This window comes from Onychostoma macrolepis, chromosome 01 (genome assembly GCF_012432095.1).
Source record: "Onychostoma macrolepis isolate SWU-2019 chromosome 01, ASM1243209v1, whole genome shotgun sequence".
NCBI classification, from domain to species: domain Eukaryota; kingdom Metazoa; phylum Chordata; class Actinopteri; order Cypriniformes; family Cyprinidae; genus Onychostoma; species Onychostoma macrolepis.
In genome coordinates this window covers 16,972,571-16,987,680 of record NC_081155.1, presented here as the reverse complement: position 1 = coordinate 16,987,680, position 15,110 = coordinate 16,972,571, and the positions used below count along the sequence as shown (strand labels likewise).

Here is a 15,110-nt window from a genome sequence, read left to right as displayed (position 1 = left end):
ATGCCACTGACAACAACTCAAAGCACCACTCATTTGTCAACAGCATCATCTACAGTTCAAATAACAAACGTTTTGCCATCAACTTCTACAAGCACAAGCAGTGATGCTGCAACAACAGCTGAAACGCCAAAAACAACAACTCAACAAAGCACCACGTATTTGCCAACATCATCTACTGCTGAAACAACAAACGCTTTGCCATCAACTTCTACAAGCACAAGCAAGGATACTGCAACAACATCTAAAATGCCAATAACAACTCAGCAAAGCACCAAGCATTTGCCAACATCATCTACTGCTGAAACAACAACCCTTTTGCCATCAACTTCTACAAACACAAACAATGATGCTGCAACAACATCTGAAATGCCAATAACAGCAACCCAAAGCATCAGTTATTTGCCAACAACATCATCTACAGTTCAAAAAACAACTTTTTTGCCATCAACTTCTACAATCAAAAGCAATGATGCTGCAACTACATCTGATATACCAAAAACAGTTCAAAAAAGCACCACACATTTGCCAACATCATCTACTGTTGAAACGACAACTGTTTTAGCATTAACTTCTACAAGCACAAGCAATGATGCTGCAACAACATCTAAAATGCCAATAACAACTCAGCAAAGCACCACGCATTTGCTAACATCATCTACTGCTGAAACAACAACCGTTTTGCCATCAACTTCTACAAGCACAAGCAATGATACTGCAACAACATCTGAAATGCCAATAACAACAACTCAACAAAGCATTACGCTTTTGCCAACAACATCATCTACAGTTCAACCAACAAACGTTTTGCCATCAGCTTCTACAAGCACAAGTAATGATGCTGCAACAACATCTGAAATGCCACAGACATCACCTCTGAAAAGCACTTCGCTTTTGCCAACAACATCATCTGTTATTCGAACAACAACCATTTTGCCGTTAACTTCTGCAAGAAAAGATGCTGCAACAACATCTGAAATGCTAATAACAACAACTCAACAAAGCACTACGCTTTTGCCAGCAACATCATCTACATTTCAAACAACACCTGCGTTGCCATCAGCTTCTACAGGCACAAACAATGATGCTGCAACTACATCTGAAATGCCAAAAACAGTTCAAAAAAGCACAACGCATTTGCCAACATCATCTACTGTTGAAACGACAACTGTTTTAGCATTAACTTCTACAAGCACAAGCATTGATGCTGCAACAACATCTAAAATGCCAATAACAACTCAGAAACGCACCACGCATTTGCCAACATCATCTACTTCTGAAACAACAACTGTTTTGCCATCAACTTCTACAAGCACAAGCAATGATGCTGCAACAACATCTGAAATTCCACTGACAACAACTCAAAGCACCACTTATTTGTCAGCAGCAACATCTACAGTTCAAACAACATCCGTTTTGCCATCAACTTCCACAAGCACAAGCAGTGACTCTGCAACAAAACCTGAAACGCCAAAAACAACAACTCAACGAAGCACCACGCATTTGTCAACATCATCTACTTCTGAAATAACAACTGTTTTGCCATCAACTTCTACAAACACAAACAATGATGCTGCAACAACATCTGAAATACTACTGGCAACAACTCAAAGCACCACTTATTTGTCGACAGCATCATCTACAGTTCAAGCAACAAACATTTTGCCATCAACTCCTACAAGTACCAGCAGTGATGCTGCAACAACAGCTGAAACGCCAAAAACAACTACTCTACAAAGCACCATGCATTTTCCAACATCATCTACTGCTGAAACAACAACTGTTTTGCCATCAACTTCTACAAGCACAAGCAATGAGGCTGCAACATCTGAAATGCCAATATCAACAACTCAACAAAGCATTACGCTTTTGCCAACAACATCATCTACAGTTCAAATAACAAACGTTTTGCCATCAACTTCTACAAGCACAAGCAGTGATGCTGCAACAACAGCTGAAACGCCAAAAACAACAACTCAACAAAGCACCACGTATTTGCCAACATCATCTACTGTTCAAACAACAACTGTTTTGCCATCAACTTCTACAAGCACAAGCAATGATACTGCAACAACATCTGAAATGCCAATAACAACAACTCAGCAAAGCACCAAGCATTTGCCAACATCATCTACTGCTGAAACAACAACCCTTTTGCCATCAACTTCTACAAACACAAACAATGATGCTGCAACAACATCTGAAATGCCAATAACAGCAACCCAAAGCATCAGTTATTTGCCAACAACATCATCTACAGTTCAAAAAACAACTTTTTTGCCATCAACTTCTACAAGCACAAGCAATGATGCTGCAACAACATCTGAAATGCCAAAACAACAACTCAACAAAGCACCACGCTTTTGCCAACAACATCATCTACTGTTCAAACAACAACTGTTTTGCCATCAACTTCTACAAGCACAAGCAATGATACTGCAACAACATCTGAAATGCCAATAACAACTCAGCAAAGCACCACGCATTTGCCAACATCATCTACTGCTGAAACAACAACCGTTTTGCCATCAACTTCTACAAGCACAAACAATGATGCTGCAACAACATCTGAAATGCCAATAACAGCAACCCAAAGCATCAGTTATTTGCCAACAACATCATCTACAGTTCAACAACAACTGTTTTGCCATCAACTTCTACAAGCACAAGCAATGATGCTGCAACTACATCTGAAATGCCAAAACAGTTCAAAAAGCACCACGCATTTGCCAACATCATCTACTGTTGAAACAACAACTGTTTTGCCATCAACTTCTACAAGCACAAGCAATGATGCTGCAACAACATCTGAAATGCCAATAACAACAACTCAGCAAAGCACCACGCATTTGCCAACATCATCTACTGTTCTGAAACAACAACCGTTTTGCCATCAACTTCACAAGCACAAGCAATGATGCTGCAACAACATCTGAAATGCCAAAACAACAACTCAAAGCACCACGCTTTTGCCAGCAACATCATCTACATTTCAAACAACAACTGTTTTGCCATCAACTTCTACAGGCACAAACAATGATGCTGCAACAACATCTGAAACGCCAAAACAACAACTCAAAAAGCACCACGCTTTTGCCAACATCATCTACTGTTGAAACAACAACTGTTTTGCCATTAACTTCTACAAGCACAAGCAATGATGCTGCAACAACATCTGAAATGCCAATAACAACAACTCAACAAAGCACCACGCTTTTGCCAACAACATCATCTACTGTTCAAACAACAACTGTTTTGCCATCAACTTCCACAAGCACAAGCAATGATGCTGCAACAACATCTGAAATGCCAATAACAACAACTCAAAAAGCACCACTTATTTGTCAACAGCATCATCTACAGTTCAAACAACATCCGTTTTGCCATCAACTTCCACAAGCACAAGCAATGATGCTGCAACAACATCTGAAATGCCAAAACAACTCAACAAAGCACCACGCATTTGTCAACATCATCTACTGTTGAAACAACAACTGTTTTGCCATCAACTTCTACAAACACAAACAATGATGCTGCAACAACATCTGAAATGCCACTGACAACAACTCAAAGCACCACTTATTTGCCAACAACATCATCTACAGTTCAAACAACAACCATTTTGCCATCAACTTCCACAAGCACAAGCAATGATGCTGCAACAACATCTGAAATGCCAATACAACAACTCAAAGCACCACGCATTTGCCAACAACATCATCTACAGTTCAAACAACAACCGTTTTGCCATCAACTTCTACAAGCACAAGCAATGATGCTGCAACAACATCTGAAATGCCAATAACAACAACTCAACAAAGCATTACGCTTTTGCCAACAACATCATCTACAGTTCAAATAACAAACGTTTTGCCATCAACTTCTACAAGCACAAGCAATGATGCTGCAACAACATCTGAAATGCCAGTAACAACTCAAAGCACCACACATATGCCAACAACGTCATCTACTGTTCAGACAAAAACTGTTTTGCCATCAATTTCTTCAAGCACAAGCAATGATGCTGCAACAACGACATCTCAAATACCAATAACAACAACTCAACAAAGCACTATGCTATTCCCAACAACGTCATCTACAGTTCAAACAACAGCTGTTTTTCCATCAGCTTCTACAAGCACAAGTAATGATGCTGCAACCACATCTAAAATGCCAATTACAACAACTCAACAAAGCACCACGCATTTTCCAACATCATCTACTGCTGAAACAACAACTGTTTTGCCATCAACTTCTACAATCACAAGCAATGATGCTGCAACTACATCTGATATACCAAAAACAGTTCAAAAAGCACCACACATTTGCCAACATCATCTACTGTTGAAACGACAACTGTTTTAGGATTAACTTCTACAAGCACACGCAATGATGCCGCAACAACATCTAAAATGCCAATAACAACTCAGCAAAGCACCACGCATTTGCTAACATCATCTACTGCTGAAACAACAACCCTTTTGCCATCAACTTCCACAAGCACAAGCAGTGATGCTGCAACAACATATGAAATGCCACTGACAACAACTCAAAGCACCACTTATTTGTCAACAGCATCATCTACAGTTCAAACAACAACCGTTTTGCCATCAACTTCTACAAGCACAAGCAATGATACTGCAACAACATCTGAAATGCCAATAACAACAACTCAACAAAGCATTACGCTTTTGCCAACAACATCATCTACAGTTCAAACAACAACCGTTTTGCCATCAGCTTCTACAAGCACAAGTAATGATGCTGCAACAACATCTGAAATGCCACTGACAACAACTCAACAAAGCATTACGCTTTTGCCAACAACATCATCTACTGTTCAGACAACAACTGTTTTGCCATTAACTTCTACAAGCACAAGCAATGATGCTGCAACAACATCTGAAATGCCAATAACAACTCAACAAAGCACTACGCTTTTGCCAGCAACATCATCTACATTTCAAACAACACCTGCGTTGCCATCAGCTTCTACAGGCACAAACAATGATGCTGCAACTACATCTGAAATGCCAAAAACAGTTCAAAAAAGCACAACGCATTTACCAACATCATCTACTGTTGAAACGACAACTGTTTTAGCATTAACTTCTACAAGCACAAGCATTGATGCTGCAACAACATCTAAAATGCCAATAACAACTCAGAAACGCACCACGCATTTGCCAACATCATCTACTTCTGAAACAACAACTGTTTTGCCATCAACTTCTACAAACACAAACAATGATGCTGCAACAACATCTGAAATTCCACTGACAACAACTCAAAGCACCACTTATTTGTCAGCAGCAACATCTACAGTTCAAACAACATCCGTTTTGCCATCAACTTCCACAAGCACAAGCAGTGACTCTGCAACAAAACCTGAAACGCCAAAAACAACTCAACGAAACACCACGCATTTCTCAACATCATCTACTTCTGAAACAACAACTGTTTTGCCATCAACTTCTACAAACACAAACAATCATGCTGCAACAACATCTGAAATACCACTGACAACAACTCAAAGCACCACTTATTTGTCGACAGCATCATCTACAGTTCAAGCAACAACCATTTTGCCATCAACTCCTACAAGTACAAGTAGTGATGCTGCAACAACAGCTGAAACGCCAAAAACAACTACTCAACAAAGCACCATGCATTTTCCAACATCATCTACTGCTGAAACAACAACTGTTTTGCCATCAATTTCTACAAGCACAAGCAATGATGCTGCAATATCTGAAATGCCAATATCAACAACTCAACAAAGCATTATGCTTTTGCCAACAACATCATCTACAGTTCAAATAACAAACGTTTTGCCATCAACTTCTACAAGCACAAGCAATGATGCTGCAACTACATCTGATATACCAAAAACAGTTCAAAAAAGCACCACACATTTGCCAACATCATCTACTGTTGAAACGACAACTGCTTTAGGATTAACTTCTACAAGCACACGCAATGATGCTGCAACAACATCTAAAATGCCAATAACATCTCAGCAAAGCACCACGCATTTGCTAACATCATCTACTGTTGAAACGACAACTGTTTTAGCATTAACTTCTACAAGCACAAGCATTGATGCTGCAACAACATCTAAAATGCCAATAACAACTCAGAAACGCACCACGCATTTGCCAACATCATCTACTTCTGAAACAACAACTGTTTTGCCATCAACTTCTACAAACACAAACAATGATGCTGCAACAACATCTGAAATGCCAATAACAACTCAAAGCACCACGCTTTTGCCAGCAACATCATCTACAGTTCAAACAACATCCGTTTTGCCATCAACTTCCACAAGCACAAGCAGTGACTCTGCAACAAAACCTGAAACGCCAAAAACAACTCAACGAAACACCACGCATTTCTCAACATCATCTACTTCTGAAACAACAACTGTTTTGCCATCAACTTCTACAAACACAAACAATGATGCTGCAACAACATCTGAAATACCACTGACAACAACTCAAAGCACCACTTATTTGTCGACAGCATCATCTACAGTTCAAACAACAACCATTTTGCCATCAACTTCTACAAGCACAAACAATGATGCTGCAACAACATCTGAAATGCCAAAACAACAACTCAACAAAGCACCATGCATTTTCCAACATCATCTACTGTTCTGAAACAACAACTGTTTTGCCATCAACTTCTACAAGCACAAGCAATGATGCTGCAACAACATCTGAAATGCCAAAACAACAACTCAACAAAGCATTATGCTTTTGCCAACAACATCATCTACAGTTCTGAAACAACAACGTTTTGCCATCAACTTCTACAAGCACAAGCAATGATGCTGCAACAACATCTGAAATGCCAATAACAACAACTCAACAAAGCACCATGCATTTGCCAACATCATCTACTGTTGAAACAACAACTGTTTTGCCATTAACTTCTACAAGCACAAGCAATGATGCTGCAACATCTGAAATGCCAAAACAACTCAACAAAGCACCACATTTGCCAACATCATCTACTGTTGAAACAACAACTTTTGCCATCAACTTCCACAAGCACAAGCAATGATGCTGCAACAACATCTGAAATGCCAATAACAACAACTCAAAGCACCACTTATTTGTCAACAACATCATCTACAGTTCAAACAACAACTGTTTTGCCATCAACTTCTACAAGCACAAGCAGTGATGCTGCAACAACATCTGAAATGCCAATAACAACTCAAAAGCACCACTTATTTGCCAACAACATCATCTACAGTTCAAACAACAACCGTTTTGCCATCAACTTCTACAAGCACAAGCAATGATACTGCAACAACATCTGAAATGCCAATAACAACAACTCAACAAAGCACCACATTTGCCAACATCATCTACAGTTCAAACAACAACCGTTTTGCCATCAACTTCTACAAGCACAAGCAATGATGCTGCAACAACATCTGAAATGCCAATAACAACTCAAAAGCACCACGCATTTGCCAACACATCATCTACTGTTCAGACAACAACTGTTTTGCCATCAATTTCTTCAAGCACAAGCAATGATGCTGCAACAACATCTGAAATGCCAATAACAACAACTCAACAAAGCATTATGCTTTTGCCAACAACATCATCTACAGTTCAAACAACAACGTTTTGCCATCAACTTCTACAAGCACAAGCAATGATGCTGCAACAACATCTGAAATGCCAATAACAACAACTCAACAAAGCACCACGCATTTTCCAACATCATCTACTGCTGAAACAACAACTGTTTTGCCATCAACTTCTACAATCACAAGCAATGATGCTGCAACAACATCTGAAATGCCAATACAACAACTCAACAAAGCACCACATTTGCCAACATCATCTACTGTTGAAACGACAACTGTTTTAGCATTAACTTCTACAAGCACAAGCAATGATGCCGCAACAACATCTAAAATGCCAATAACAACTCAGCAAAGCACCACGCATTTGCTAACATCATCTACTGCTGAAACAACAACTGTTTTGCCATCAACTTCACAAGCACAAGCAATGATGCTGCAACAACATCTGAAATGCCAATAACAACAACAACTCAAAAGCACCACTTATTTGCCAACAGCATCATCTACAGTTCAAACAACAACTGTTTTGCCATCAACTTCTACAAGCACAAGCAATGATACTGCAACAACATCTGAAATGCCAATAACAACAACTCAAAAGCACCACTTATTTGCCAACAACATCATCTACAGTTCAAACAACAACTGTTTTGCCATCAACTTCTACAATCACAAGCAATGATGCTGCAACAACATCTAAAATGCCAATAACAACTCAGCAAAGCACCACACATTTTCTAACATCATCTACTGTTGAAACAACAACCGTTTTGCCATCAACATCTACAAGCACAAGCAATGATGCTGCAACAACATCTGAAATGCCAATAACAACAACTCAGCAAAGCACCACGCATTTGCCAACATCATCTACAGTTCAAACAACAACTGTTTTGCCATCAACTTCTACAAGCACAAGCAATGATGCTGCAACAACATCTGAAATGCCACTGACAACAACTCAAAAAGCACCACGCTTTTGCCAACAACATCATCTGATATTCGAACAACAACCATTTTGCCATCAACTTCTACAAGCACAAGCAATGATGCTGCAACAACATCTGAAATGCTAATAACAACAACTCAACAAAGCACTACGCTTTTGCCAGCAACATCATCTACATTTCAAACAACACCTGCGTTGCCATCAGCTTCTACAGGCACAAACAATGATGCTGCAACTACATCTGAAATGCCAAAAACAGTTCAAAAAAGCACAACGCATTTGCCAACATCATCTACTGTTGAAACGACAACTGTTTTAGCATTAACTTCTACAAGCACAAGCATTGATGCTGCAACAACATCTAAAATGCCAATAACAACTCAGAAACGCACCACGCATTTGCCAACATCATCTACTTCTGAAACAACAACAACTGTTTTGCCATCAACTTCTACAAACACAAACAATGATGCTGCAACAACATCTGAAATACCACTGACAACAACTCAAAAAGCACCACTTATTTGCCAACAGCATCATCTACAGTTCAAACAACAACTGTTTTGCCATCAACTTCTACAAGCACAAGCAATGATGCTGCAACAACATCTGAAACGCCAAAAACAACTACTCAACAAAGCACCACGTATTTGCCAACATCATCTACTGCTGAAACAACAACCCTTTTGTCATCAACTTCTACAAACACAAACAATGATGCTGCAACTACATCTAAAATGCCAATTACAACAACTCAACAAAGCACCATGCATTTTCCAACATCATCTACTGCTGAAACAACTGTTTTGCCATCAACTTCTACAAGCACAAGCAATGATGCTGCAACATCTGAAATGCCAATATCAACAACTCAACAAAGCATTATGCTTTTGCCAACAACATCATCTACAGTTCAAATAACAAACGTTTTGCCATCAACTTCTACAAGCACAAGCAATGATGCTGCAACAACATCTGAAATACCAATAACAACAACTCAACGAAGCACTATGCTATTCCCAACAACGTCATCTACAGTTCAAACAACAGCCGTTTTGCCATCAACTTCTACAAGCACAAGCAATGATGCTGCAACAACAGCTGAAACGCCAAAAACAACAACTCAACAAAGCACCACGTATTTGCCAACATCATCTACTGCTGAAACAACAACTGTTTTGCCATCAACTTCTACAAGCACAAGCAATGATGCTGCAACAACATCTGAAATGCCAAAACAACAACTCAAAAGCACCACACATTTGCCAACATCATCTACTGTTGAAACGACAACTGTTTTAGCATTAACTTCTACAAGCACAAGCATTGATGCTGCCACAACATCTGAAACGCCTAAAACAACAACTCAACGAAGCACCACGCATTTGTCAACATCATCTACAGCTGAAACAACAAATGTTTTGCCATCAACTTCTACAAGCACAAGCAATGATGCTGCAACAACATCTAAAATGCCAATAACAACTCAGAAACGCACCACGCATTTGCTAACATCATCTACTTCTGAAAAAACAACTGTTTTGCCATCAACTTCTTCAAGCACAAGCAATGATGCTGCAACAACAACATCTGAAATACCAATAACAACAACTCAACAAAGCACCACGCTTTTGCCAACAACATCATCTACAGTTCAAACAACAACTGTTTTGCCATCAGCTTCTACAAGCACAAGGAATGATGCTGCAACAACATCTGAAATGCCACAGACATCACCTCTGAAAAGCACTGCGCTTTTGCCAACAACATCATCTACTGTTCAAACAACAACCATTTTGTCGTCAACTACTGCAAACAATGATGCTTCAACAACATCTGAAATGCCAATAACAACCACTCAAAGCACCACACATTTGCCCACAATATCCTCTATGTTTCAAATGACAACTGTTATGCCATCAACTTCTACAAGCACAAGCAATGATGCTGCAACTACATCTGAAATACCACAAACAACTCAACAAAGCACCACATTTGCCAACATCATCTACTGTTCAAACAACAACTGTTTTGCCATCAACTTCTACAAACACAAACAATGATGCTGCAACAACATCTGAAATACCACTGACAACAACTCAAAGCACCACTTATTTGTCGACAGCATCATCTACAGTTCAAGCAACAACCATTTTGCCATCAACTCCTACAAGTACAAGCAGTGATGCTGCAACAACAGCTGAAACGCCAAAAACAACTACTCAACAAAGCACCATGCATTTTCCAACATCATCTACTGCTGAAACAACTGTTTTGCCATCAACTTCTACAAGCACAAGCAATGATGCTGCAACATCTGAAATGCCAATATCAACAACTCAACAAAGCATTACGCTTTTGCCAACAACATCATCTACAGTTCAAATAACAAACGTTTTGCCATCAACTTCTACAAGCAGAAGCAATGATGCTGCAACAACATCTGAAATACCAATAACAACAACTCAACAAAGCACTACGCTTTTGCCAACATCATCTACAGTTCAAACAACAACTTTTTGCCATCAACTTCTACAAGCACAAGCAATGATGCTGCAACAACATCTGAAATGCCAATAACAACTCAACAAAGCACCACGCATTTTCCAACATCATCTACTGCTGAAACAACAACTGTTTTGCCATCAACTTCTACAAGCACAAGCAATGATGCTGCAACAACATCTGAAATGCCAATAACAACAACTCAACAAAGCACCACGCATATGCCAACAACATCATCTACAGTTCAAACAACAACCGTTTTGCCATCAACTTCTACAAGCACAAGCAATGATGCTGCAACAACAGCTGAAACGCCAAAAACAACAACTCAACAAAGCACCACGTATTTGCCAACATCATCTACTGCTGAAACAATAACCCTTTTGTCATCAACTTCTACAAACACAAACAATGATGCTGCAACTACATCTGAAATGCCAAAAACAGTTCAAAAAAGCACCACACATTTGCCAACATCATCTACTGTTGAAACGACAACTGTTTTAGCATTAACTTCTACAAGCACAAGCATTGATGCTGCCACAACATCTGAAACGCCAAAAACAAAACCTCAACGAAGCACCACGCATTTGTCAACATCATCTACAGCTGAAACAACAACTCAACAAAGCATTACGCTTTTGCCAACATCATCTACAGCTGAAACAACAAATATTTTGCCATCAACTTCTACAAACACAAACAATAATGCTGCAACAACATCTAAAATACCACTGACAACAACTCAAAGCACCACTTATTTGTCGACAGCATCATCTACTGTTCAAGCAACAATCATTTTGCCATCAACTCCTACAAGTACAAGTAGTGATGCTGCAACAACAGCTGAAACGCCAAAAACAACAACTCAACAAAGCACCACGCATTTGCCAACAACATCATCTACTGCTGAAACAACAACTGTTTTGCCATCAACTTCTACAAGCACAAGCAATGATGCTGCAACACATCTGAAATGCCAATAACAACAACTCAACAAAGCACCACGCTTTTGCCAACAACATCATCTACAGTTCAAACAACAACAACTGTTTTGCCATCAACTTCTACAAGCACAAGCAATGATGCTGCAACAACATCTGAAATGCCATTCACAACTCAAAGCACCACGCATTTGCCAACATCATCATCTACGGTTCAAACAACAACTGTTTTGCCATCAACTTTACAATCACAAGCAATGATGATGCAACAACATCTGAAAAGCCATTAACAACCCAAAGCACCACGCATATGCCAACAACATCATCTACTGTTCATACAACAACTGTTTTGCCTTCAACTTCTACAATCAAAAGCAATGATGCTGCAACTACATCTGAAATGCCAGAAACAGTTCAAAAAAGCACCACACATTTGCCAACATCATCTACTGTTGAAATGACAACTGTTTTCCCATTAACTTCTACAAACACAAACAATGATGCTGCAACAACATTTGAAATGCCACTGACAACAACTCAAAGCACCACGTATATGCCAACAACATCATCTACTGTTCAGACAAAAACTGTTTTGCCATCAACTTCTACAAGCACAAGCAATGATGCTGCAACATCTGAAATGCCAATATCAACAACTCAACAAAGCACCACGCATTTGCCAACAACATCATCTACTGTTCAAACAACAACTGTTTTGCCATCAACTTACAAGCACAAGCAATGATGCTGCAACAACATCTGAAATGCCAATAACAACAACTCAACAAAGCACTATGCTATTCCCAACAACGTCATCTACAGTTCAAACAACAGCCGTTTTTCCATCAGCTTCTACAAGCACAAGTAATGATGCTGCAACAACATCTAAAATGCCAATAACAACAACTCAACAAAGCACCACGCATTTTCCAACATCATCTACTGTTGAAACAACAACTGTTTTGCCATCAACTTCTACAAGCACAAGCAATGATGCTGCAACAACATCTGAAATGCCAATAACAACAACTCAACAAAGCGTTACGCTTTGGCCAACAACATCATCTACAGTTCAAATAACAAACGTTTTGCCATCAACTTCTACAAGCACAAGCAATGATGCTGCAACAACAGCTGAAACGCCAAAAACAACAACTCAACAAAGCACCACGTATTTGCCAACATCATCTACTGTTCAAACAACAACGTTTTGCCATCAACTTCTACAAACACAAGCAATGATGCTGCAACAACATCTGAAATGCCAAAACAACAACTCAAAAAGCACCACACATTTGCCAACATCATCTACTGTTGAAACGACAACTGTTTTAGCATTAACTTCTACAAGCACAAGCATTGATGCTGCCACAACATCTGAAACGCCAAAAACAAAACCTCAACGAAGCACCACGCATTTGTCAACATCATCTACAGTTCAAACAACAACTCAACAAAGCACCATGCATTTTCCAACATCATCTACTTCTGAAACAACAACTGTTTTGCCATCAACTACAAGCACAAGTAATGATGCTGCAACAACATCTGAAATACCACTGACAACAACTCAAAGCACCACTTATTTGTCGACAGCATCATCTACTGTTCAAGCAACAATCATTTTGCCATCAACTCCTACAAGTACAAGTAGTGATGCTGCAACAACAGCTGAAACGCCAAAAACAACTACTCAACAAAGCACCACGCATTTTCCAACATCATCTACTGCTGAAACAACAACTGTTTTGCCATCAACTTCTACAAGCACAAGCAATGATGCTGCAACTACATCTGAAATGCCAATAACAACAACTCAACAAAGCGTTACGCTTTTGCCAACAACATCATCTACAGTTCAAATAACAAACGTTTTGCCATCAACTTCTACAAGCACAAGCAATGATGCTGCAACAACATCTGAAATGCCATTCACAACTCAAAGCACCACGCATATGGCAACATCGTCATCTACGGTTCAAACAACAACCGATTTGCCATCAACTTTTACAATCACAAGCAATGATGATGCAACAACATCTGAAAAGCCATTAACAACCCAAAGCACCACGCATATGCCAACAACATCATCTACTGTTCATACAACAACTGTTTTGCCTTCAACTTCTACAATCAAAAGCAATGATGCTGCAACTACATCTGAAATGCCAAAAACAGTTCAAAAAAGCACCACACATTTGCCAACATCATCTACTGTTGAAATGACAACTGTTTTCCCATTAACTTCTACAAACACAAACAATGATGCTGCAACAACATCTGAAATGCCACTGACAACAACTCAAAGCACCACGTATATGCCAACAACATCATCTACTGTTCAACAACAACTGTTTTGCCATCAACTTCTACAAGCACAAGCAATGATGCTGCAACAACATCTGAAATGCCAATAACAACAACTCAAAGCACCACACATTTGCCAACAACATCATCTACTGTTCAAACAACAACTGTTTTGCCATCAACTTCTACAAGCACAAGCAATGATGCTGCAACAACATCTGAAATGCCAATAACAACAACTCAAAAAGCACCACGCTTTTGCCAACAACATCATCTACTGTTGAAACAACAACCATTTTGCCATCAACTTCTACAAACACAAACAATGATGCTGCAACAACATCTGAAATGCCAATAACAACAACTCAAAGCACCACACATTTGCCAACAACATCATCTACATTTCAAACAACAACTGTTTTGCCATCAACTTCTACAAGCACAAGCAATGATGCTGCAACTACATCTGAAATACCACAAACAACTCAACAAAGCACCACGCATTTGCCAACATCATCTACTGCTGAAACAACAACTGTTTTGCCATCAACTTCTACAAACACAAACAATGATACTGCAACAACATCTGAAATTCCACTGACAACAACTCAAAGCACCACTTATTTGTCAGCAGCATCATCTACAGTTCAAAAAGCACCACGCTTTTGCCAACATCATCTACTTCAAACAACAACTTTTGCCATCAACTTCACAAGCACAAGCAATGATGTTGCAACAACAGCTGAAACGCCAAAACAACAACTCAACAAAGCACCACATTTGCCAACAACATCAT

The 15,110-nt window shown here is 39.3% G+C and overlaps 1 protein-coding gene across 1 annotated transcript; it reads left to right on the top strand.

Annotated features, from left to right (window-relative positions):
* Positions 1 to 12,132, top strand: LOC131543676 (hepatitis A virus cellular receptor 1-like; the record flags this gene model as incomplete). Its single annotated transcript, XM_058781299.1, has 4 exons — positions 1 to 91; positions 815 to 935; positions 7,111 to 7,174; positions 12,076 to 12,132. Coding segments are annotated over exons 1-4 (333 nt in total), but the record flags the coding sequence as incomplete, so codon positions are not given.
* Between the last annotated feature and the right edge of the window lie 2,978 nt (positions 12,133 to 15,110).